The sequence below is a fragment of the Guillardia theta genome, assembly GCF_000315625.1.
Source record: "Guillardia theta CCMP2712 unplaced genomic scaffold GUITHscaffold_67, whole genome shotgun sequence".
NCBI classification, from domain to species: Eukaryota; class Cryptophyceae; order Pyrenomonadales; family Geminigeraceae; genus Guillardia; species Guillardia theta.
The window spans coordinates 416,538-441,536 of NW_005434607.1; the positions used below are offsets into that span (position 1 = coordinate 416,538).

The 24,999-nt window shown below is 48.3% G+C and overlaps 6 protein-coding genes across 6 annotated transcripts in view; 2 read left to right on the forward strand and 4 right to left on the reverse strand.

The window, feature by feature from the left end:
• The window catches only part of GUITHDRAFT_113520 (hypothetical protein), a gene marked incomplete at both ends in the record, with an annotated part of 2,249 nt that extends 1,395 nt beyond the window's left edge, over positions 1 to 854 (reverse strand). Inside the window, one exon of the mRNA XM_005827411.1 lies at positions 717 to 854. Within this exon, the coding sequence (XP_005827468.1) occupies positions 717 to 854 (138 nt within the window). The remainder of the gene's footprint in view (positions 1 to 716) is intronic.
• A 6,616-nt stretch (positions 855 to 7,470) lies between these two features.
• GUITHDRAFT_154142 (hypothetical protein) lies at positions 7,471 to 8,289 on the reverse strand. The gene is given in 3 exon segments (XM_005827412.1): positions 7,471 to 7,618; positions 7,632 to 7,860; positions 7,932 to 8,289. 2 exon segments carry the CDS (start codon positions 8,105 to 8,107, stop codon positions 7,758 to 7,760), a joined length of 279 nt encoding a protein of 92 aa, XP_005827469.1. The 5' UTR covers positions 8,108 to 8,289; the 3' UTR covers positions 7,471 to 7,618; positions 7,632 to 7,757.
• A 4,746-nt stretch (positions 8,290 to 13,035) lies between these two features.
• On the forward strand, positions 13,036 to 14,307 carry GUITHDRAFT_175438 (hypothetical protein; the record flags this gene model as incomplete). The annotated part of the gene is made up of 1 exon (XM_005827421.1): positions 13,036 to 14,307. One exon carries the CDS (start codon positions 13,036 to 13,038, stop codon positions 14,305 to 14,307), a length of 1,272 nt encoding a protein of 423 aa, XP_005827478.1.
• A 71-nt stretch (positions 14,308 to 14,378) lies between these two features.
• GUITHDRAFT_154145 (hypothetical protein) lies at positions 14,379 to 15,320 on the reverse strand. Its single transcript, XM_005827413.1, has one exon. The coding sequence runs from the start codon at positions 15,090 to 15,092 to the stop codon at positions 14,526 to 14,528; it is 567 nt and encodes a 188-aa protein (XP_005827470.1). The 5' UTR covers positions 15,093 to 15,320; the 3' UTR covers positions 14,379 to 14,525.
• Positions 15,321 to 19,438: 4,118 nt separating this feature from the next.
• On the reverse strand, positions 19,439 to 20,670 carry GUITHDRAFT_113523 (hypothetical protein; the record flags this gene model as incomplete). The annotated part of the gene is made up of 7 exons (XM_005827414.1): positions 19,439 to 19,508; positions 19,560 to 19,609; positions 19,781 to 19,860; positions 19,910 to 19,976; positions 20,029 to 20,193; positions 20,238 to 20,400; positions 20,600 to 20,670. 7 exons carry the CDS (start codon positions 20,668 to 20,670, stop codon positions 19,439 to 19,441), a joined length of 666 nt encoding a protein of 221 aa, XP_005827471.1.
• Positions 20,671 to 21,176: 506 nt separating this feature from the next.
• On the forward strand, positions 21,177 to 24,863 carry GUITHDRAFT_113524 (hypothetical protein; the record flags this gene model as incomplete). The annotated part of the gene is made up of 4 exons (XM_005827415.1): positions 21,177 to 23,214; positions 23,433 to 23,776; positions 23,933 to 24,103; positions 24,480 to 24,863. The coding sequence occupies 4 exons, from the start codon at positions 21,177 to 21,179 to the stop codon at positions 24,861 to 24,863; spliced, it is 2,937 nt and encodes a 978-aa protein (XP_005827472.1).
• Positions 24,864 to 24,999: the final 136 nt, after the last annotated feature.

Sequence of the window (24,999 nt, forward strand, 5' to 3'; positions counted from 1 at the left end):
CATGTAGCTCGTGACAGCAGTCCTCCTCGGCCGGATGCATACATCGAGTGCGCAGGGGCAGAAGGCATGGATGGCAGGAAGGAGCATAAGGGCGGTGAGAGGCAGAGAGGGGCCACCGGTTCCTACCATGGCGGGAGGTGCGCGATTGGGTAAGAGGAGTGTAGTACCCACCCTTACCTCTACGAAAGGCTCCATCCCTCTGATTGTGTACCCCTATTACCCCGTAGTTTCGGTAGCCCCACCACCCCCTCGAGTCCTCCGAAGCTCCAGAAGGCTGAGTAGTTGAGTAATCCCTAGCTACCGGGAAAGGGCGACATAGAAATGTCCATGCGAGAAGCACCGTGTGGGTTTCAAGGTGAAGTCGACTGCCTGCGACAGTCAGCGATCGGACTGCCCGTGAGACTTGTTGATGGTGAACGCCAAGGACAGAAGAAAGGGGACTGAATTGGATCTGTGGCAACATGTCATGATAGTTGCCTCCGCCATGTTGCGATAGCTGAAGCCGGGTTCCATTACACAATTTGGGAGGTGACTAGCAGGATGGGAGCAGCGACCTTGAGCGAGAGCTCATGAGGAGGGAAACCACCCGGGCTGAGAGAGTCGGAGAAATTCCACAATGGGGAACTGGACTACTTCTTCCTGATCCATGACCGTGTATCAATTGAATGATACGTTCTAGGCGGAGTGGGAAGTCGTTGAAGGATTGCCGGGCTTACCTTAGGTGCGGCATTGTTGATCGGGCACTGAAAGGATTTCTTGCAGTGACAACGATGCCAAGCTCTGCACATTGTGTAGGAGATCAGGGAAGACTTTTTCGACCAGTTCCTGTTGAGAATTGACCGAAGAACAAACATTTGGAGCAAGATCAATCATGCTGTCAACCCGGGGTCGGGAGTAGATCCTCACCGACCATCAGTAGCCTGATCGCAAGCTCTTGTGCGTATACTTCCCCACTGAACGCAGCACGCATGTTTCTTCTGAGACTGAGGGGTTGAGCTCTGGTCCACAAAGACGAAGACTTGATTGACGCCTCAATCTCCGGTTTGACGAAAGTCACCTGCCCAAACAGCTAACACTCGGCCCATGGAGACATCAAGTTGTTTGTTGAGACTACTGATCGGAGCTATATTCTTTCCTCAGCCTATGGCAAGCAGCTGATGTGGCTCGTTGCACAGGTGCTGGAAGGTTCATGGAGAGGACAGCAGCCGCTGTGATAGGGGTTACCCGGAAGAAGAGCGACGGTGTGATGCAGGCCCACGAGGGCAAGACAAGTCTATCCATGCCAGAGTATAAAGCACTCCTCAACATCTTGAAGGAGGTGAGACCTCGCAGAGGAAGTTGAGAGTCCGGCAGCTCCTTTGATTTTCTCTTGGGCATGCTGTTCTGTCATGTGGAACCAGGTATGCAGAAGCGAGAGTCTAGCCTCGGACATTTCAGATGATGATAATGATGATGATGATGATGATGAAGATGATGATGATGATGATGTTGTTGTTGTTGTTGAAGATGATGATGGTGATGATGAGGAGGAGGACGATGACGATGACGACGACGATGATGATGACGATGCAGATGAAGATGATGATGATGATGATGATGATGATGATGACGATGATGATGACGATGATGATGATGTTGTTGTTGTTGTTGTTGTTGTTGAAGATGATGATGGTGATGATGAGGAGGAGGACGATGACGATGACGACGACGATGACGACGACGACGATGATGACGATGCAGATAATGATGATGATGATGATGATGATGATGAAGAAGAAGAAGAAGAAGAAGAAGAAGAAGAAGATGGAAATGACGATGTTGGTAGTAATTAGCCCGATGATGATGATGATGATGATGACGGAGGTAATCGAGGTAATGAAGGAGAACACGAAGAAGAAGAAGAAGAAGAAGATGGAGATGATGGCGATACAAGTGATGATTGATGTATCTTGGTCGTGTTTTCGCGGCGGAGCGCCAAGTTTCGCTCTGCGTCGCTGTTCAATATGGATGGACGGTCTTGTGAGAGTGTGCATGTGCTGGGCATCATCCATTCTCTCAGTCCACGTTTGTCTCGAGGAGTTGTATCGAATGATCTAGATCATTATGTTGTCCGTCGAACGATGCAATCTCTGTCCCAACACGAAGCTTCATACAGATACATATATTGGTTACCCGAGCTACAGTGCTCGTCACCGTGACTGCCGCCATGGATCTCACCCATGACCACATGAGCCGTCCATCCTCTGTAGCCGCTAGAGCTACTACAAGCTCTCATTGTTCAGAATGTCCTTGAACCCTCCAAGCTTGGGTGAAGACAGTATGATTGTCTTCGCCAAACTTGCTATCACGTAGCTCCCCAGGCCTTTGTACAGGTCACAGATGTACCACCCCCGGAAATTGATGAGAAAGTTTACAACGACGGTCACATCTCCAAACTTACTCCATTCTGCCTGTTAGGATATGCTCCTAAACTGTGATTCAAATAACAGTGCGAGTGATGCGCAGCAGTTCCTTCAAGAAACAAACACGATCCGTAAACCATGCACGTCAAGTTTATTCTTTCTCAATTTTCCTTAAAATAACTAAATAGGAATCAGATACCTCAAACTGTCTGACAGATGCCGGACCAACCTTGTTCCATCTAGGGGACATATGGTACCAAAATAACCCCCCCCCCGGGGTCTAGAATTTTCAAGGTCCCCTCTACTAGGGGTGGTTCGGCATTAGAGAGTGGGAGCAAGGGGTTCTATGGTGTAACGGCTAGTGTAGAAGGAGGGGTGGGTTTAGTTAAGGCCAAAGGACGGTCCATCAAGGCTAAGGGGTAGTTTTGTGGGTCCGCCTCAGATTTATTCTTCTGGTGAAAGTTTGAGCAAAGTATCGCGTTGAAGTATGAGGGAGTTTAGGTGTTGATTTTAAGGTTTAGGGTGAAGTAGTCGAATGAGATTTCGTCCAAGGTTGAATGGAATGTGTTTCTGAAGTTTGACAAAGTTTGTTGAGTTTGTGTTTGGATGATTTGTGTGCAATGTTGAGGTTGCCATGAGGGCTTTGAGTTTGTAGTAATGTATTTGGATATCTGCATCTTCAATGAATGCCAAATAATACCTTTGGAAAGCAGGGCATGATTTCACCAGGGTACTTGAACTTTTTAGTAGGGGTAGCACAAAAATTATGCTACTTATAAAAATGTTATATAATACATGCAGGACAAACCATTAGTCCATTAGTTTTACTCAACGGAACCTCTAATTGCTTCTACCTGTTGAGGCAACTGATCGGCTGAGAGCCTGGCAAGCCTCACCTCAGGTCATGTCAAGCAGTCGATGTGGCTCTGTGCACAAGCGCACTGAAAGGACAGCAACTTGGCAGCTACAATAGGGACGACGTACGAGGATCATGGAACCTCCAGGCTATGGGACTAGGACTCGGACCGGTCGAAGGATCATACCGCGGATACGAAGCGTAGAGTACCGGTAGTGGTAGTTCCTAGGACCAGGCATCCTCTCAGTCTATTTGAGGGATCGAGAGAGAGGAAGAGGGGCCGCTCGCATTTGCAGGAAAGGGAAAGGAGAATGAGGTGAAGGGTCTAAACAAGCTTGTACATCTGTACCACCTCTATTACTTCTCTGAATCCTGATATTATTCCTGCGCGGCCATCGGTGATCGCAAGTATCATCACTATAGATACTTCATCACTGTCTACTTCGTGTGTATAATGATATCCCAGGTGATACACTAGCAAGTAAATACATTGGAAAACGTGAGGAGACAAACTTTTATAAATCAATTTAAAATTTCAATGATTTTTACGAACACCCAAAAAATCTATTCATTCCTCTTTATTTTCCTTACCAAATCCCTATTATATTTTATTCAATTGAAATAATAGCTGCGCATTGGTGCGGATCATCACACAAAATAACCAAAAACAAACGAGCGCACACACGGAGTGTGCCAGAGCAAACATAATATCAATCAAAATTATGAATCCTTCAAGGATCATATAAGTAATAAAAAAATCTATGTGGGGTGAAACCGCAAAATATTAAACACGTTGTTTTTGCGAACCCCCTCTAAGTAATTAATAAATTATATTATATTTTATTATATGTAAATCATAGCTGCACATTGCTGCGCATTATTACATGATATAACCAAATATAAACGAGCGTACCCACGGAGTGGGCCTGAACAAACATGCAAACCCTTGCAAAACCCTGCTAATCCTTGAAGCGTGGAGGGTTATTCAATTAATCATAAACCCTCCACTAAACCCTTCACTTCACAAATCATTACCAGAATCATATATATTTAATTATTTATCTGTATATATAGACGACTGAGTGGAGGGTGTGGAGGGTGTGGTGGGTTTTTTTCTGAACTTCTCTCAGTTGATCGATCTTGGCCTATTAGTAATTGACCTCACAAACCCTCCAACCTTCCACACTCTCCATCCGCTCAAAAACCTACCCCCCGCCTACCCTCCGCCTACCTCCTTTTTATTAAACCCCCTTTATCATTACCATTATTATACTAAATTATATTTTTTATTTTATTATTATCTATCTTTCTTTGTTATAAATGAGCACTAGAAAAGGCAACACATGGATTCAAGCGCTGAAAGAGTTCAAGAAAGGTCATTCTGGCACTTGGTGCATTGTCAAGAAAGGATCAAAAGAATATGATCATGTTAAGGGGATCATGCAAGATCTAAAAACTTATGACGGCAAATTACCAAATAAACAACATGCAAAACCTGTTAAACCTATGAAACAAGATATTGTCAATGCAAATCAGCAATACAAGGATAAAGCGAGTGTTGGACCTAAACAAAAGAAAATGACAAAAAAAGAAAGATATGATAAAGCAATTAAATTAAAAGTTGGAGATATCAAAAGCAATAATAAATGCCCCGTGTGTGATCATCAATTTGATAAAACACCATCAAAGAATGAATTTATTGCGCATGTGAATAGCGACAAACATAAGAAAGTATTGTCGAATTCAAAATTTATGCTTGAATTTGATAAATAAATATTTTATTATTTTTATCTATCTTTCTTTATTATAAATGAGTAAAAAGAAGCTAATTCTTGGATTGATGCCTTAAAGACTTATAATAAGGCACATTCTGGAGGAGATCAAGAAAAAGGCCTTTCTCTTGGTGGTGCTTGGTGTGTCCCAAGGAAAGGAACACCAGAATATGAAGCTGTTAAAAATATTCACGACTACAAAATTAAAAAAACACCTTTGAAAGATGAAGATGCAAAACTTAAGAAAGAACACAAAGAAAGAGTGAAATTTATATTAGGGTCTGATGTGGTCGGTGGCGGGAAGCTTAATGATGCACATAAAAAAATGCTGAATCATTTTTGATTCCCTAAAAAATAAAACTATTATTTAAATGAGCAAAAAGAAAAATAATTCTTGGAAAGGATCGAATACTTGGTGCATACCAAAAAAAGGAAGTCGTCACATGGAAGCAGCTAAAAATATTAAATCATATCTTGATCTTAGCGATGCAGATAAAAAGAAATATTTCAAAGTTTCCCCTGTTTCAAAAGAAGGCATAAAAATAATGACTGATAAGGTCAATGAACCACACAATTAAAAAAGAAAGAAACTTATTATGATAAGGACGGGAAAAAAAGAACAAAAACATTCATTCAAGAATATAGACCTTATCAAGGCATATATTTGAAAGATGACATAGAAAATTATACAAAACTATTAATGAAAGGCAGCAAAAAATACTTTGGGGTCGGTCTTTCAAAAACAAAGAGAAAAAAAGAGTTTGGAATTCAAGATTTAGAACCTAATCAACAATATAAAAATAAGGTTGGACCTAACCCACAGAAAAATAAACCTAAAGATGATGGCTTAAAATTAGTTTCGATCAGTAAGGAAGATTTTGCAAAAATGAAATTTTAAATGATCTTATTTTTGGTTTTTTATGTAAGGAAACATAAAACTACATAAGAAAAATAATTATCTATATATATTATAAAGGATGAATCGCCAAAAAAGAAACCCTCAACCAGTCCAGAATCGGTTCAAACCTGAGAATTCAAAACCAAGCCAAAGGCACAAAAACCCAAGAAGCAACCAAAGCAACCAAAGCAAAATCGGCCAAAGCAAACACAGCCCAAGCCTGCACAAGCAAAGAGCTAATCGAATCACGATCCACCTCACTGGCCAGAATCTATTTAACCCAAGATCCACCAAAGACTAACTCTCAGTACACCTGAGATCCTTACACCAACCTCATTCACCTCCTGAACGATACACAGCTGTGCAGTCTCTAACACCTTCACTGATGGTTGTAGAACTCTCAGAAGAACCACACAACACCACCAACACTTCCTTTATTCACAGCAACCACCTTCCCTTCAATCCCTTGCAACCCAATCACAATGCACAGCGCTCTGGACACGTGTCCTCCTACCCCCCTCTTCACTGCCTGACCCTCAGGCTCGTCGATTCCTTAATTCCAGACCTATGTCAAAACCCACTTCCATCTCGCTGAGCTTCGTCCACCGATGAGACGCAATACCCTGAACTTCTCGCCGTCTCTAAGAACTTATCCGAGTTCTTACACCCTCCCTGACGAAGCTAAGCGAGATTCTCAGCTTCCTTTTCCATTTCATCCGTCATCCTCTGGAAACCCCTTTTTTCAAACATCTCCCTGCTCCGGAGGCTCCTCCAAGCTGCAACACCGCGCTCTCCTCCTCCAAGCTCAGCGGCTGTTTGACTTTTGTGTTTCATAGGACGAACGTCACGATATGAACCCCGAGAACGCATATATCCTGATGGTTCTGAAACCGTTATCGAGTCATGTCTTTCAAATCGACATGCCAAAGCGAATTGACATCGTCGGCTCGATCCTGTCGAAAAGACGACTGCTTATGCACAGGACGTGACACGAATTTAGCAACTCGACAGATATGACAAGGAGACGCGACAATGCGTCGATTGTAAGTCACATATCTTATCCTCCTTCGCTTCAACTGCGCACCCTGGTGCACCTGCTCTCCTCCTCTGCGTCCGCACTGGCCCATTTCACCTGAGCACCTCCTCCGCTTGACTCAACCCTGTGGCACCTGCGCTCCTCCTCCGCTTGAGCTGCGGCCGCAGTGCGGTCGCACCCCGCCAACAGTGCACCTGCGCTGCTCCTCCACCTGAGCTGCGGCTGCTCCCCGCCATTGCAGGGCCTGCGTTGCTCCTCCAGCGCTTACGCTTCAGCAGCACTCCTGCAGCACCTGCGCTGCTCCTCCACCTGCGCTCCGGCTGCTCCCCGCCATTGCAGGGCCTGCGCTGCTCCTCCAGCGCTTGCGCTTCAGCAGCACTCCTGCACCACCTTGCACTCGGGCTCCTCAGCTTGTACCATCCGCATGCCACTAGAGACGCTCCTCATCCGCCTGCGCTGTCCGCATGCTCCTGTGCTCCTCCTCATCTTCCATCATAAACTCTTCCCTTCCAATCAAGCTCCAGAGATCAGGTTCAGAATTCTTGCAATGCATTGATTGATCTCTGATTGTTTTGAACACAATTTTCTCGTTTCTAATCTATGGGCCCTTTCTATCCTATCCACCCCGGGGATCATTGTTTTGCCAAGGCACAAAATCATTTTGACGTTCAATTTCATCGTTCACTACCGTCATGGGTTCCATAGATCAGGATGAGCGAGTTTCTAAGATACTAACCTAGAACAGATGTCTTGGTTGCAGCTAACCACAAGCTTGAGGAAGACGTGTCTGTCTTTATCCTCCTTCCGATTCATCCGATTCTTTCACGTTCTCCATGAGAGTCTCCTCGGTGACATCACCCGAGACACCCTCCCTGAATCGGATAGAAGACGGAAGACTGATAGTTCTTGAGCAACACGGACTCGGTGGCAACGGTCCGAGACACCCTCCCTGACTCGGGTAACAGACGGAAGATAAAACCTGGAAGCCACCGCAGCAGGATCCGATCGGTTGAATCTCCCTGTCGGAGGCTGGAGCGGCGGATCACCGTCAACCACACACGGGGCATACAACTTTGACGGACGGCATGGGAACAGAGTAGCACTGTCACCGACAGAAGCGCAGAGAGCATGACAGGCGAGCATCCTCAGAGCAGCATATCAGGTAAGGGGCCTCCGAAAAGAAATTCACCAATGAGCCTCCACCGATTCAAAGGCAGAACTTTCGTCAGCAAATCACCAGGCTGATAAGAAGTATGAATCTTTTCTGGATAGAGCTCGTCCTTTTCTACCAAATCAACAGCATACTTCGTTCGAATATCAATGTGCTTGAGTCGACTGTAACTTCGCTTGTCCCACAAAAGCCTCAGACATGGTTCATTGTCGATTAGCAAGAGAGTAGGACGAGTCTGCATAAATCCCATCTGACCCAAGAGATTTCTATAAAGCTTGACTAGTTTTGCGCATGTGGTGGCAGCATAAATTTCAGCTTCTGAAGAACTCAGGGCAACAACCTTCTGCATTTTGGATCCAAAGACGACTACCCCACCATTCAGAACGATTCCATATCCGCTTTGACTCCGTCTCGTGATAATCTCGGTACCCCAACCAGCATCACTGAATGCAATCATCTCATTGACAAAACACTCCTGGTGGTAAGAGACACCGTGACAATGGTATACAATCTGAACCTCCCGAGTAGTGTAAAGGTACTGTAGAAGATGAATTAAGGCATCCAAATCGCACTGCCGAGGAGCACGAGCAAAGCGACTAAGGACGCTCGTTGCGAATGCGATATCAACCCGCGTACAATGTGCCACGTAGAGAATGGACCCCAGGAGACTCTGATAAGTGCGGACTTCCTTCTTGTTCAACAACTTACCCTCCAAGTGATAAGTCTTGAGATAGTGACCAGGTAATACCGTTTTGACGCCCCTGGCAACTATTTCAAAGCGTTCAACAATCTTTTCAATGAAATGCTGTTATGACAAAGTTATCCGACCCTGATCGTCATTCTGTTCGATGCGAATGCCCAAGAAGGTACCTGTTGCCTCACTCCCCGAAAAGTCGAAGACTGTGTTGAGCTTCTCAAGAAACTCAATCTTAACTGCTTCAGTTTGAGAGACAATGAGTAAGTCATCCACGAAGACAGTCAGAAGCAAGACAGTTGGAGTATCGGTAGATGATCTCATCATGTCCTATCCCACTTGCTCCCACCGTCTTCAACACCTGCGTGAACTTAAGATACCATCTCCTAGGTGCAATGCGAAGTCCATAGAGCGACTTCAAGACTTTGAGGAGGCACTCAGGAGGAAGACTCATGATATCTGGAGGAATCAAATACACAGGAACCTCCAAGTCACCATACAAGAAAGCAGCAGAGATATCCCTGAATGTGATTCTCCAACGAAGTTGCCTGCCGCGATGCTCAGCAAGAGCCGGATATTGTCCAACGATGTAGTCGGTGCAAACAATTCTTCAGATGAAGGGAGTAAGTTGCCCATGATAACTAGCCGCCCCTTTCGTTTCAAGATCTTGCCCTTCAAGTCTCGTTTTGAAGCATACACCCACAAGCCGCGAGCAAGGACAGAATGATTTGACTCCCTGTTTTTCTGATCACGCGTAACAACTTCCCAGACGCCTCGACTTTCGATCTTCGCAATTTCCTCCTTTTCAGCCTGCTCCCAAAGATGCCATAACATCTCTGACCTTGTCTTGGGATCTGGTAACTTGTCAAAACTACTTTCGTTCTCCACATTTCCTGCATCGCAAGCCGCTGTCATTGCGTAATCTGCCTGACTCAGGCCTCTCTCAGGCATTGCAGCTGGATTGTCACGGTCGGAAGACATCAGAGATAACAAGTCAGACGCCAGCTCCACCGCGTCCCGGATGATACGGGAGAGACCAACGCTAGATTCGCCACAAGAAGACGCGTATCCCTGAAAGTAGAGTCCACATCAGCACTGACCTGTGGGGCAGATGACACAGGATCGACATGCTGTAAACGAGTTTTGTACATCTCATCCCTCCATACTGGAACAAAACGCGGGCATACTGGCTGACTGCCTGTCATGTTATCATCCGCCCTGTCCCAAACATACAAGATTTCTTCAGACTCAGTCGACCCGTGCACTATATTTGTTACTGGCATGCAGGTACTGCGGAAATTGCTTGTGCTGTGAGAGTACAACAACTTCAGGTGATCCACCCACTGTAGCTTCGACAACATCCATGATCTCATCCGCTGCCCGGTCAAGGTAGGTTTTGAACACTTTTGTATGGTCGGACATATCACCAAAGACGTTCGGTGGAAAGCTGCACGAATAACCACTGTTTTCGCCTGACCCCGAGGATCTCTTCTTGCCCACTGCAACTTCTCCGACAGCCTGCTGTTCATTCCGTACCAACGGTTCACTTGCCACAGTGATATTCACCACTGACACGTCTCCCTTCGCATCCATCGCAGGCGTCACGGTCGTAGTCGTCTTGCTTCTAGTTTTTAAGATGCGCCCCCAGTGGAATATTTCGTCGAGAGAAATCTTTTCTGGTCTCATATTACTCTTCTTCCAATTTCGCAATTCTCTATTCAATGCCAATGACTGCAACGATTCACAAGTCGATTCTTTACACCTGGCATGCAAGAGTTCTGCTATCTGGATCTCTAACGGTCCCATTCTTTGGTGTGCTCCCACAACACCTTGAATACTATCCTTGAGATTCTTAATATGAAGTTTTGCGTCTTCATCTTTCAAAGGTGTTTTTTTAATTTTGTATTCGTGAATATTACGAACAGCTTTATATTCTGGTGTTCCTTTCCTTGGGACACACCAAGCAGCACCAAGAGAAAGGCCTTTTTCTTGATCTCCTCCAGAATGCGCCTTATTATAAGTCTTTAAGGCATCAATCCAAGAATTAGCTTTCTTTTTACTCATTTATAATAAAGAAAGATAGATAAAAAAAATAAAATATTTATTTATCAAATTCAAGCATGAATTTCAAATTTGACAATACTTTCTTATGTTTGTCGCTATTCACATGTGCCTTAAATTCATCCTTTGATGGTGTTTTATCAAATTGATGATCACACACGGGGCATTTATTATTAGTTTTGATATCTCCAACTTTTAATTTAATTGCTTTATCATATCTTTCTTTGTTTGTCATTTTCTTTTGTTTAGGTCCAACACTCGCTTTATCCTTGTATTGCTGATTTGCATTGATAAGTTTCTTAGGTTTGACAGGTTTTGCATATTGCTTATGTGGAATATTACCATCATATGTTTTTAGATCTTGCATGATTCCCTTGACATGGTCATATTCTTTTGATCCTTTCTTGACAACACACCAAGTGCCAGAATGACCTTTATTGAACTCTTTCAGCGCTTGAATCCATGTGTTGCCTTTTCTAGTACTCATTTATAATAAAGAAAGATAGATAATAAAAAAAAAAGAATATAATTTAGTATAATAATGGTAATGGTTGCCCCCTGCGACGGACAGAGGGTGTTTTTTGGGGTGTAAGGTATGTAGGGTTGGAGGGTTTCCTGAAACTTTTGTTATATATATAAATTTGGTGGATTCCAAAACTTAGTTTCAAACCCTACATACCCTACATACCCTACATATGGACGTGTATATATACAGATAAATAATAAATATATGCTCTACATTAATAATAATATAATATATGTAGGGTTTTATGTAGGGTTTGTTATTAATGTAGGGTTTATGTAAGGTTTGCAAAACAACGTGTTTAATATTTTACCCCCTCACCCCACATAGATTTTTTTATTACTTATATGATCCTTGAAGGATTCATAATTTTCATTAATATTATGTTTGCTCTGGCACACTCCGTGTGTGCGCTCGTTTGTTTTTGGTTATTTTGTGTGATAATCCGCACCAATGCGCAGCTATTATTTCAATTGAATAAAATATAATAGGGATTCGGTAGGGAAAATAAAGAGGAATAAATGAATTTTTTGGGTGGTCGTAAAAATCATCGAAATTTTAAATTGATTTATAAAAGTTTGTCTAATCACGTTTACAATGTATTTAGTTGCTAGCATATAAGAAATCTTTATCCAAAAATGAAATGATCCAGATCAAACAAGAAAAAGGATTCACTGACCCACAACCTGCGGCCGCTGAAACAATCAGGATTAAACAAGAACCAACCGATGAGATCCAACCACAACCTACGCTGCGCTTGGCTTCGCCAACGATAAGGCAACCAAATAAACCACCTATAAAAGATCCTAGAATTAGCGAGAGAGCAAGGCAAAAGAAATATTATGATAAGAAGAAAGCCGATATATTAGAAAGAAAAAACAGCAATACGAAGATAATAAGGACAAAATAACAGCTCGAAAGATAGTTAAACGATTGAATGATATCATTTCAACCGGTGGCACTGCCAAGCCTACAGCCGCAAGCATGGCAACATACCAACTATACAAAGAAGGCAACACATGGAAGAGCCGGACAATCTAATTTATATAAAAATGATTTGATTATTTTTAATATATATAAGTAAAATAAACTTTCTCACTTATATATAAAGTTGAAACATACCCAACTATGACCAAGGCACAGGCTCGCTATTACAAGAAGAGATTTAACAACGATGAAGAATTCCACGACAAAGAATGCAAGAGAGTATGCGAATTTAGAAAAACCCGATATGCAAATGATGAGGAATATAGAAACATGATCAAACAAAAGGCCCTTGAATATTATTATAGGAAGAAGGCAGAAAGAGAGAATCAATCATCTAATTAATGCAGTGATACAGTCTTTTTTTATTTTTTTACTGTTATAATGGTAACAAAAATAAATTGCAAGGATTTTTCCGATTTTTGATAAAAAATGATATAAAGTAAAAAATGAATATAAGTAATAAAAAAATCTCAACTATAATTAAAAGGATGACTTTTCGCTTGCCTTCTGCAACTTATGAAATTCAAGGTGCTATTCAAGACTATGAATATATTAGGCATGATTTAGAGTTCAAATGTGTCCCCCTCTATCCTCAAGATCCAAATGATAGGGACAACAAGGAGTTTGAATCTGACATGATCATTAAAAAAACATATGCCCTTGCTGCTGGCTGGAACGATACAAAAAAACACAACAAAGAGACATTCAAGATCTGGCACAAATTAATTGATAACAAAATAAACAACAATAAAGGCGTTCTTTATGCTGTTCTTACTGGAAAGATCAATAATATCACGGTCATTGATCTTGATATTTTAAAGGCTGAGAACAGGAATGAAGAATTTGAAAACTTGGTGCAATCTGCTGAAACCTTTCAAGTCTCAACACCAAAAGGCGAACATCACTATTTCCTATATTGTCCATATTTGAAAAATAAAATTGGCTTTCTTGGTTATATTGATATCCTCAATGATACAAAATGCGTCATTGGTGCGGGGACACTCCGTGATGATGGATTTTATAGCATTCTTGAAGAAAATGAGTTAAAACCCATCTCAAAAGCATTGTTTGATTTTATCCCAGATAATTTAAAAAATGATTTTGAAAAAGATTATTACAAGCTTATGAATAATGCGGTATTTGGTAAGACTATGGAGAATGTAAGAAACCGTGTTCAGGTCAAACTACCAACTACATTAAAGAAGGCTCAAAAATATACAAACTCACCTAATTGTACTAAGTGGGAAATTATAGACGAAAACATGCCTTTAGTTTCCTTGAAAGAAAAAAATGTAAAACTAGATAAACCTATTTATGCCGGTTTCTCTATATTAGACTTGTCAAAATATTTAATGTATGACTTCTATTATAATATAATGAAACCTAAGTATGGTCAAAATCTTAAGCTTCTAGCAACTGATACCGATAGCTTCTTCTTTGCTGTGTATACAGAAGACCTTTATAAAGATATTTGGGATATGCGCGAACATTTTGATATGAGCGAATACAGCAAAGAGAACCCATTATATGATGAAACAAATAAAAAGGTTATTGGAAAATTTAAGGATGAATTAGGGGATAATATTATGAGCGAATTCATAGGAGTACGACCTAAATGTTATTCTTATAAGAAACATAGCATTAAAGACGGATATAAAAATATAAAGAAATTAAAGGGTGTTCCTTCTTCAATTGTAAAAACAGATATAAAACACGAAGACTATGATAAATGCGTTAGTGAAAATAAGCCCCTTTCTTGTAAGGTACATGGTATTCGAAGCTCAAAGCTTCAAAATTACGCAATACAACAGGTTAAAACAGCTTTGAGTAATACAGATGATAAAAGATACTGGGATTTATCTTTAGGTTATCAAAGTCTAGCATTAGGACACAGGGATATAAAATAAATTCTAATGCGTATTTTTGGGAGGGTACGCATAAGATACACACAGAGACAATGCGGGAAATTTTTTCAAAGCAAACACATCATAACTTTTAATTTTTTTCTCATTTTTTCACACCATAACATTAAGCTTTTGAAAATATTTACGTTACACATCAAATATTCTAAAAAGCTCACCATTATGATGCTAAAAACTTCACTTGGAGTGAAACCGCAAAATACTTAACACACCCCCTTGTGGTCGGCCGCTGTCGCCAGCGCCTTCCCGCCTGCAGCCAGCAGCAGGTCGAAGGTGCCAAACTCTCCCCGGTCGCTGGCCCAGTGAGCGCAGGTCTTGCCGTCGCAGTCAGGGGCGAGGAGGACCTGAGGGCCGGCGAGGTCGACGATCTTCGAGAGGATCGGGACGTCACCGCGATAGGCAGCCCAGTGGGCGCAGGTCCGGCCGTCAGCGTCCGCCGCCTCCACAACCTCCCTGCCTCCCACCTCGATGAGCATGTCCAGCGCCTTCACTTCTCCCCATTCAGCTGCGATCAGAGCGCATGTCAAGCCCTTCCTGTCCGCTGCTATCGCCAGCTCCCTCCCGCCACTCTCCAGCAGCAGCTCGAGGGTGTCAAATTTCTCGCGCACTACAGCATGGTGAGCTGGGGTTCTGCTGAACTGATCCACATCATGAACGATCGCATCCCCTCCAACGTCCAGCAGCATTCGAAGAGCCTCCAGGTCTCCTCTGTCCGCGGCGATATGCGCGCATGTCAAACCCTCACAGTCCGCTGCTCGAGCGGCTCCCATGCCCCCGTGGCTCAGGAGGGTTTTCAGCACGTCGAGTCTTCCAGTCCTCGCGGCCCAGTGAGCGCACGTCCTCCCCTCCCGGTCAGCCGATGAGGCAAGACAGGCTCCTCCTACCCTCAGCACGAGCTGTAACAGTTCCTCGTCCTGCAGATCGGCGGCTGCATAGAAGATGTCAGCGAGGATGCTGCTCTGAGAAGTCTCAGCGGCGAGATCCAACGCTGTCTTCCCGTCCTCTCGCTGCGCCACCACCGCGTCCCGCAAGCTCCTCCCCTCGACGAGGAGGTGAAAGACTTCGACGTGGCCCCTGCTGCATGCGAGGTGGACGGCAGTCGCTCCTGCTGCATCCTTGAGGTCAACGTTGGCCTTGTGCAGCAGCAGGAGCTTCACGCACTTGTCGTATCCCATCAAGGAAGCAGACTGCAAGGCTGTCTTCCCGTCCTTGTCAACCGCATCCACCTCCTTCCCAGCTGCCAGCAGCCTCTCCATCCCCTGGATGTCTCCACTTGCCGCCGCCGACGCCAACGGCGATTCTCTCGTCTCCATGACGTCACCAATGGCCTCGAGCATGCGCGAGCGCTCGAAGATCTGGTCGGACAACCTCGCCTTCTCCTCTCCTGCCGTCTCGCTGCTGCCTGCCCGCGAGTTAAGGAGAGCGATAATGTGTCTCCCTACGACGACGAGGGAGTCCTGGTTGTACCAGTCCCTCTCCCTCACGCAGTGATCGAACTTGTCAGCGCACATGGCAGCGAGGTAGACAGCAAGCTGCATGGCGCTTGCGTAGTTCTTCTCGTTGTTGAACCAAACATCATCTCTGCTCAGGTAGATCTCCACGACTCTCTCGCAGTCTGCCTGAGTCTGCAGCCGAAGGGAGTCCACCTGCCCGACTTGGAGCGAGGAGTCTTGGCTGAGAACCTCCTGCATCTTCACCTGCAACATCCTCCTCACGTCCTCCTCAACATTCCTCATCACAGCGACGTAGAGGTTCTTCCGTCGGGAGATCATGTCTTCGATGGTTGAGCACGACGAGTTCGTGCTGATCTTGGTCGGCACTACCCGAACGAGGAGCTGGACCACCTTCCCTTCCTCCAACGCATACTTGACCAGCTCCACCCGCGGCTTCCCCACGACCTCAAGGTACGAGAGGGGAGGATACAAGATCTCGTCCTCTCCTGGGTACTGTGAGAGAAACCGCAGGGAAGCCCCACGATCGACTGCTCCGCAGGAGATTTCGAAGAGCGTCGGAGCTTGTCCCTTCAGGTACTGGATCGCCACCTCCTTGTTCAAGGTCACGCTCATCATGCCATACTCCACCCCCCCCGTAATGAGAAACTCGTCTTCCTGCAGAAATGCCCGAGGGAGCGCAACCCCTCCCAGCCCGCGGAAGAGGAGGCGGCTCCTTGGGAGGGGCATAAAACTTGATAGCTTGATGATGCCGCTGACGATACAGAAGAGGGTCGTGGGGTACTTGTTGCCTCTCAGCTCCTTCACTGTCTCAGCAGGGAACCCACGTAGGACCGCGTTGTACTTGAGGTACATGGGTCCTGCAAGAAAAACTCTATCACGATCTGGGAGATTGCGGCGTAGGGAGGAGGGAAGTGGGAGGAGGGATTGGGGGGGAGGAGAAGTGAGCAAGGGGATGGGTGAGGGGGTGGGGCATGAAGGGAGAGCCAAGTAGGAGAAGTGGAGGAGGACGATGGGGAAGAGGACGAGGAGGAGTACGCGTAGGAGTAAGCATCTTACCAGTATAGAGGATGAGAGCAATTATCTCTTCCTTTCTCAGTTTTGCCCTCACCACCGCCTCCTCGCCCATCAGCTGCTCTACACTCCTCACGATCCTCTTCCCCTGGCACGCCTTGACTCGCTCCTCCTCCTCTGTGACCGCCCTCCACTCCTGAGCAGGAGAGGTCTCGAGCAGGTAGTTGGGCGTCCTGAATGTGTCCCTCGAGTCTGCCCTCTCGCAGTGCTCCTGCTGCATCCCATCGTAGAAGTTGAGCATGGGATACCCTATCCTCTCCAGCAGCCCCTTGTGGAACTCCTCCAGTTTTCCGAATTCTGCGACGCAGAACTTGTCGTTGATCGGCTCGCTGGCGCCCTCAAGGAGGCGGGAGGCTTCCTCCTCGGCCTGCAGGAGGTTCTTCAAGCTCAAGAAGCTCTCCGCCAGCCTCGACGCCACCACACCCTGGCACCACATCGCCACGTCCTCCAAGGATGAGCTCTGCAGGAACTGTAAGGGGTTGTCAGGGGATCCCTCGGGGATGCACTCGGCCAAGGTCCTGATGACGTCAGCTTGCGAGGACTTCGCCAGGAAGCTCTGCTTGCTCAGCACCTCCCACTCCCTACAGATTGATCCACAGAACTCCTCGAACGTAGACGACGAACGTCGCCTGTCCACAAACACATCCGAGCTCAGCCCGAGCTGCATCGGGATCTCTCCGCATTCTTCGTGGAAAACTCCGAGGTCGTTGGCGATCGCGGAAGGGGAAGGAGAGGAGGAGGTCTTATCAAAGAAAGCACGCAAGCGCACAGCTTGCTCAGGGCTCAGCTTCCAAGCACTGCCCCCCTTCATCTCGTGCCTCTTGGAGGGGGCTTCTGAACTCGTCACTGAAAACTTCCCATGGCGCCCCTTGTCGAATTCGTCCACCTGGCAGTTTCATGTCAAATCACCCAAACACTCGAAATTGCTCCACCTTGCTCGCCCTGCTGTTGGGAGCTTTGGTAACATTCGCATCTTGATCTGGAATAATCGATTGGACCGATGATCCACAGCCCATCGTCTCTCCCCGCCTCCCAGCGCAGTGCCTGTCAAAGAGCAACTCTTGAATGCAGTTTCGTTGCAAACACCCAACAATGACCACAGAAACGAGCGCGAGAAGCAAAACAAACAAAGGTAGAAGGCGGTTCAAACTCTAAAAGGCGGATCAAAATCATGCCTTCTCATACCCTTCAACTTCCCTAAAGCCTGATCCAACTCAACTCCTTCTGGTATGCAAATCATGACAACTCCCTGGCAACAACCCAGAAAGTTGCTCGCTCCGTTACAGTCATTGACCTACAACTTAAACTTTTCTTGTCCCGACCAACCACCAACATGATATCTCATCCTCTCCGTTCCTCTGCTCTCCTCGCACTTTCCCTCCCTCCTTCCCCCCTCCACTCCCTGCCTGCTCCCTCCCCTGCTTCCGCCCATTCCCCGACAAACTGCCAATCCAAAACGATGACTGTGTGTCTGCATGCGTCATGCGTTGCAACGTATGTCGGGGTAAATGGCTATTAAATAGAGGGGTACTTTGAATGAAATTAGGAAAATATGCAATGGCAGCACCGAGCCATCTGGGAAATAACTATACACCCCTATCAAATCACCTCTACCCCTAGTAAAGCAGTAATTGGAAGGGGTGAATGACATGTACAACACATAGAGGATAGGGGGTGGGGTACAGGCGGGCGAGGGGTGGTGCATAGCCCCATAGCGCCATAACGGGAGCCTGACGATGCTGAGCAATTTTCTACCCAACGGCGCCACTGAGCAGGTGAGAGGAAGAGGAGCAGGAGCAGAGGAAGATGGGAAGGAGCAGGAGCAGGAGCAGGAGCAGGAGCAGGAGCAGGAGCAGGAGCAGGAGCAGGAGCAGGAGCAGGAGTAGGAGCAGGAGCAGGAGCAGGAGCAGGAGTAGGAGCAGAAAGGCGATATGTGTTGAAGGGATTGGAGAAACTATCAGAGAGTATCGAAGGCAGGTGGGACGGCGGGGCCTTGGCTGGCGGGGCAGGCCGTAGATGTAGCAACATGAGGACAGGCAAAGCTCTTGCACCATCCACATTGGGGTTTGACTGAGCAGTCATCGGCAAGAAGATATTTTTTAGGCGATGACTTCTTGGATGATTGCAGGCTGCTTACAAGAACCAAGTTCTCACGAAACTATGGGAGATGCAAGGGCTGGGCAAGGCCACAACCCCTGCTGCGGTCTCGGACACTTCCTTCTATGCCACAGGAGCGCCAGGAAGCACTCCCGGAGCTGCAAGTCTGCTTCAGAACAAGTAGCTCCCTTGCATTAGCTTGCGAACACTGATGTCTCGGTTTCTCAGGAAAGTTGCTGGTGGAGACCTTGGAAAGGCCATGAGCATTTTCAACCAATCGTTCCAAACAGACCCAGTCTCCTCGCGAAGGCAGGGACGCATTTTGTAGAGTAGACATGGTGTTGCGGGAAAATCTTTAAACTTCAGCTTTCTTTTGACTTCATTGCTCTTGTCACAACCTTATATCACAGCTGGTTCGGGAAAGTGCGAACAAACGGAATGTTCATTGTGTCCGACATGGGGATACGACACACTGATTGTTGAACGATCTGTTGTCACTCGTCCTCGTCAGGTGCATCGGCAAACTGCTCCGAGCACAGATTGTCAACATCTCCGGGCTGGGGCCTTGCAACCGAGAGTCAATCCCCGCGATGGGAAACAAGAAATGATCCTCACATGTTTAGAAGGGCATCGTAGCGAGCAAGCGCTTGCTGCTGTGCAACGGCCTGCCGAATCAAATCAGCGCGAGAAGACGGGGAATGCAGGGAGGGAGTCAGGGGGAGAGGAGTTAGAGACTGAAGAACGAAACGAGGCAGGACGAGCAACAAAGTGAAGGTGCCGTTGGGTAGCGAGCAAGAGAGCAAGGGAGGGGAGAGGGTGGCTGGAAGGCAGCGTACCATGTCTGTAACATTCATCATACAAATATTTGAGCTGGCACCCGCGGCAGAGTCATCGAACATGAAATCCCCCTCGTCATCTACAGCTCAAGAAGTCAAGGCTTGAAGCACAAGCAGGAGATCTGATACCGTCATCATGCTCATCAGGGTGGAGAGCTTGACATTGCGAGAAGACGCTGAAGACAACCCCAAGAATCTGATGAATCCCAATGAGTTATCAGGCATCCGCCGTAAAGTAGAGTGGTCACGTTCGGGTCGTCCATGACGAATCGCATTTCATGGGAGGGTTCATCCCCCTCCATCCCCTCCTCCTCCTCCTCCTCCTCCTCCTCCTCTGCTCCATTCATCTTCGCGTCCGGCGCGCTTTGACTACAATTCGCTATCATCTCTCGCACGGCATCGTCTGCGAGGACCTGAACAGCTTCAGGAAGCGAGGGCGAAGCAATGCACGTGCTACCTGACAGTAGATGCAAGGGTGAGGGAAAGCCGATGTGTCTCTCGAAATAGCATGCACGATGACAGATCTCCAGTGCAGTTTGACTGTCTCATCCAATCGCTCATCATTTCTCCAGATGATTTGATGCGTGGTCAGGAACAAGGTTCCTTGTCCAAATGCAGGTCTGGATGCAAATTCAATTCAGGAAGGAAAAGAATCAAGCAGAGATCTGAACTCATCCTCAATAAAAACAAAGCCACGAACATCAACAACAACCTCAAACATCAACAACCGCTCCTGGAAACAATTCCGAAGAACAAAACAGCCAAGATGGTTGTGAAGCAATCATCAAATCGTCATATAATCTGAGAGCCCATGCTCACCTGTCATCGGCATACAGGCTTACTCTCTGCTTGATGAATTTCACCTCCTCCTCTTCTCCCATGCTCGGCATCGTCTGCCCGCTCGAAAGCCCATCGCCCTCCGCCATTGCTGCACGGGCTGCTAGCTCTTCGCCCTCATACCCCTACTTCCTCGTAAAGCTTTCTTTTTAGTCTTTTTATTGTTTTTAGTAATGTTATGCAATCGTTCGGCATATGATCTGCAGCACTTACGATTTCTCATAGGACCATAAAGACATATTGATAGGACCTTCCTAGTACCTTCGTTCGGCCAGTCGTAGTCCCCAATGCTGCTCGGGGTTGAAGGCGTACAATGCTATATCCAGTGGAGAGGGGAGGGGAAGAAGAGAGCATAGGAGGAGGAGGAGGAGGAGGAGGAGAACAGAGTCGAAGAGAGAATAGGAGTGGCAGAGTAGCTGATCCAGAGATTTCTCCCTGGGTTGCTTGCCATGATCGCGGAGGTTGCTGAATGTTGGTGGTGCAGGATTGGAGGAATGTGAGAGGAGCGCTTGTGGTGAGGGCGGGCAGTCAGACAGCAGGTCGGCACTGACAACAGAGCATGGCGGAATCCTTGGATTCGGGAAGCCTGCGAGAGAAAATGTCGAGCAGTGCAGGGAGAGCGATGAACAAAGTCAAGAGCGTCATGGCGCCGACCTCCATTGCCAACGCCGGAGTGGCTGCATCGGAGCTCATCGGCGTCGTTGCAGCCGGTGCCATGGCTACCTCCGAGCAGCTGGTGTCGGGATTGAGCACGGTGGGGGGGGGGATCAGTGCTGTGGGAGGGAAGGTGGTGGGTGGGATGGATGTGTTCTGGAAGGAATCTCCAGAGGAGGATGCTCTTGCTCAGGTTGATGAGAAGAAGTGGAACAGTTGGTCAAAGCAGCAGGCAAGGCAGGGTGAGGTTGAGAAGACCAAGGACAGGCTCTCTCTCCAGGCCAAGATGATGAGCGCGAGCGACAGATCCAGCATGGGGGAGGGGGAAGCGCAGGACGAGGAGGGGGTTTGGCTGGACTTCGTGAAGCTAGAGCGGCTCAAGGCACACGCCTGTGAATGGGATCGGATTGGACGTAGCGAGGAGAACGCGTTGATAGACCTGCTGGACGGTCTGCCGAAGGATCCGATGGAGATGGAGGAGGTGGAGTTCGACGAGGTGGTAGAGGAGTACGTCAGGCTGAGCGATGCGGCGCAAAGGGACCTGGCGGACACTTGCCGGGCAAGATGGGGGGACTTCAAGAAGGGGCTGCATGAGGTGGAGATGCTGGAGCGAGAGCTCTCGGCCGCGAAGTTCGTCTGCTCGAAGGGAAGGTCTTCCCTGAACCTGGCTCGGATCCAACTTGAGGAAGGCAACGTGGCGGCCCACTTCAGGAAGAAGCAGGTGCTGCAGGAGGTCTGTGCGCTGCTGTCGCAGCTTGTGCAAGCTCTTGATCGAGAGGATAGAGCCATGGAGGCTCTCAACGGCAGATCGCCCGACTATGCCCTGGCAAGAACCCTCAGCAACGAGTGCTATTCGTTCATCGGGATTGCTCCTCCCCACAGCCCCTCCGACCCGCTGACCCATGTGTCTGAAGTAGGGGAGGAGGTTGGCCGGCATGTATCGAAGCTGCTCTGCGCCCAGGACGTGGCGACCCGCCTGTCGAGGCTGGAGGAGAGGTTCGACGTCAAGGTGAAGGACGGGTTGAAGGAGCTGTGCAAGAACTTTGACAAGCAGACGTTCGAGCGCATCTTCCTTGCATACGCGAGGAACGGACGGCAGTGGGAGCTGGGGGAGAGCCTGCATGGTCACTTCCTTGAGGGGCTCGACAAGGGGCTGCAGCAGATTATCTTCTCCACCGTGGCAGCGGACGCAGAGGAGGACGCGGTGACGCTGCTAACAATGTCCTTCGAGCAGCTGATCAGCAGGATCCCAGCTGAGCAGATGGTGATGGCCCTTCTCAGCTGCTACCAGCATATGTGCGAGCTCCTGTCTTCCCTGCAGTCCGTCCTCCTCTACATCAGGAAGAGCATGCGGCGGGCGGAGAGAGACGCCGTCCGCGTCCTGGTGTCGCAGGGGATGAGCGCAGGAGGGGCGCAGAAGCTGCTGGAGGATGAGAAACTTGCCATCGAAGAGTGCATGAAGGGAGCGGAGAGCGTCGTTGAGCCTCCCGACCTCTCCAGTGCCGGGAAAGGAAGCGAAGCGGGCGTACTGCAGAGGAGCGCGTCGGCAGAAGGTGCAGAGGAGGAGGCGCAACCTGCAGAAGAGGAGACTCCCGAGAAGGAGCACGAGGCAGACCTGCCTCCCCGGCAGAGTCTGGACGTGGAGGCTCCTGCGAGGATGAGCATCGATGAGAGCAGCACGGCAGGAAGCGCGATAACCAACACTCCCTCAGCGGCATCGCAGGGAGGAGAGAGAGTCGACGGTGAGAAGGCCGGGCAGAGTAGCAGCGTGTGGTCTCGCCTGAAGGCTGCGCGCACTATGCTCAAGACCGGAACGCCGTCGAAGGGGGAAGAGGCAGCGGCACACGCTGCCGGGTCCTTCTCGGACAAGGCGGGAGAGCACAAGGGGGCACAGGGGGAGAAGGGAAAGGCGTGGCGGTCGAGCGGGATATCCGCTATGTCAGGTACGACATCGTGCTGAAGTGGTGATAACGGCAGGAAGGGGAGAGCGCGGGGGAGGGAGGGAGGGAGGGGGGGGAATAGGGGACAGGGACAGAGAAAGGGAAAGTAGAAGGATGGGGGAAAGGATGGGGAAGGGGAGGAGTCCTCGGAGATGGGAGCTAATTCTAGGAGGAGGGGAATAAGGAAAGGAGCTGATTGAGCCCCTGACATCCTGGCACAGCCATGGCGGCAGCAGCGACGGGAGCAGGCAAGGCAGCAGCAGGAGCAGCTCAGAGCTTAGCTACTCATGCTCACATCGCCTCGCACTCGAGCGACGAACGGCACAGCTCTCATGCTGCCATGGCAGCCCACGAGGCCAACCACCTACAGGCGCCGAGCAAGATCAAGGAGAAGCTGGTGCGGGGAGGGTTCATGTCGGAGACCGGAGTAGCCAGCGCTAGAAGCTCCTCGTCAGTGTCCCTGCCCTCCTCCATCTGGATCCTTGAGCTGCTCCTCAACGGTACCCACATCTCCCTCTGGGATGAGGCGCAGAATCGCGTGCGCTCGCTGGTCACCCTCCCGAAGGTACAGGAGGAGGACGAGGACGAGGGAGGAAGGAAAAGAAAGACAAGGTTGAGGACAAGGAGGGAGGAAGAAGGAGAAGGACGTGGTAGGAAGGGAGGAAGAGGAAAGAAAGTGGAAGAGGAAGAGTCAGGTCTCTCTCGCTGAAGTGCATGGCAGATCAACAGTCTGAGGAGGGAGGAGTACTGCAAGCTCATGGCGGCCACCAATCGCTTCGCCAAGTTCGGGGAGGAGCTGACGCGCCTGCCAGCGACGCTGCGGGGAACGATATGGTCGGTGTGCCGAGATTACTACCAGATGTTCCACCGTTCCTCCATCCTCATGGTCCAGGTGAGCAGGAGGGAGGCAGGAGGACCAGGACGAGGACGGAGACGAGGAGGAAGAGGAAGGAGAATGCAGCAGGGAGGGTGCGAGCGAAGAAGAGTCGGGAGAGAGGAGACGGAGAAAGAAGCAGGAAGGGGAGAAATCAGAGGGGAGAGAGTTGAAGGGCAGACAAGGTTGAAGAGTATGAGACTTGTGCGTAGGATTTGTGGCAGTAGAGAGCGAAATGTTGTGTGAGGGCACAGGGGTTGGGGGAGCAGAGGGAGGAGGGAAGGGAGGAGGAAGGGAAGGAGAGAAAGAACGAATGAGAGGGGGAGGAGGAAGGGGAGGGAGAGAAAGAAGGAGGAAAGCAGGTGACTAGAATATCTTGTTGACATTGGAGCAGACGTCGATCGAGAGCGACTTTTGGCAGCCCTACCCGACAGGGGGGGGAGGACGGCTGAACCTGGCTACTGTCCAGGAGCTCCGCCCCTTCATCTTCTGGGAGCAGGAGGGGAAGGGCGGCGCAGATGCGAGGACAGGGATGCAGGACAGTGTCTGGTCAGAGTTCTTCGGGGAGGTGGAGCAGGGAGAGAGGGGAGGAGGAGACGTGAAGGCTGAGGAGAAGAAGGGAAGAGGAGAGGACAGTATCCCGCAGAATCCGTTTTCTCAGCTCAGCCTGGAATCCTTCGCGCTGCCTCCCATGCCCAAGGCGACGGCGAGTGAGGAGGAGGACGCGGAGGGTGGTGGGATGGAGGATGGGGCCCTTGTTCCTCGTCAGGTGCGTTGAGGAGAGAGAAGATTCTTCCAAGGATACTGATGGGCTCCTCCTCCTCCTCCTCCTCCTCCTCCTCCTCCTCCTCCTCCTCCTCCTCCTCCTCCTCCAGGTCTTCACAGGGGCCACCCTCAAGGTCGCTCGGCTCATC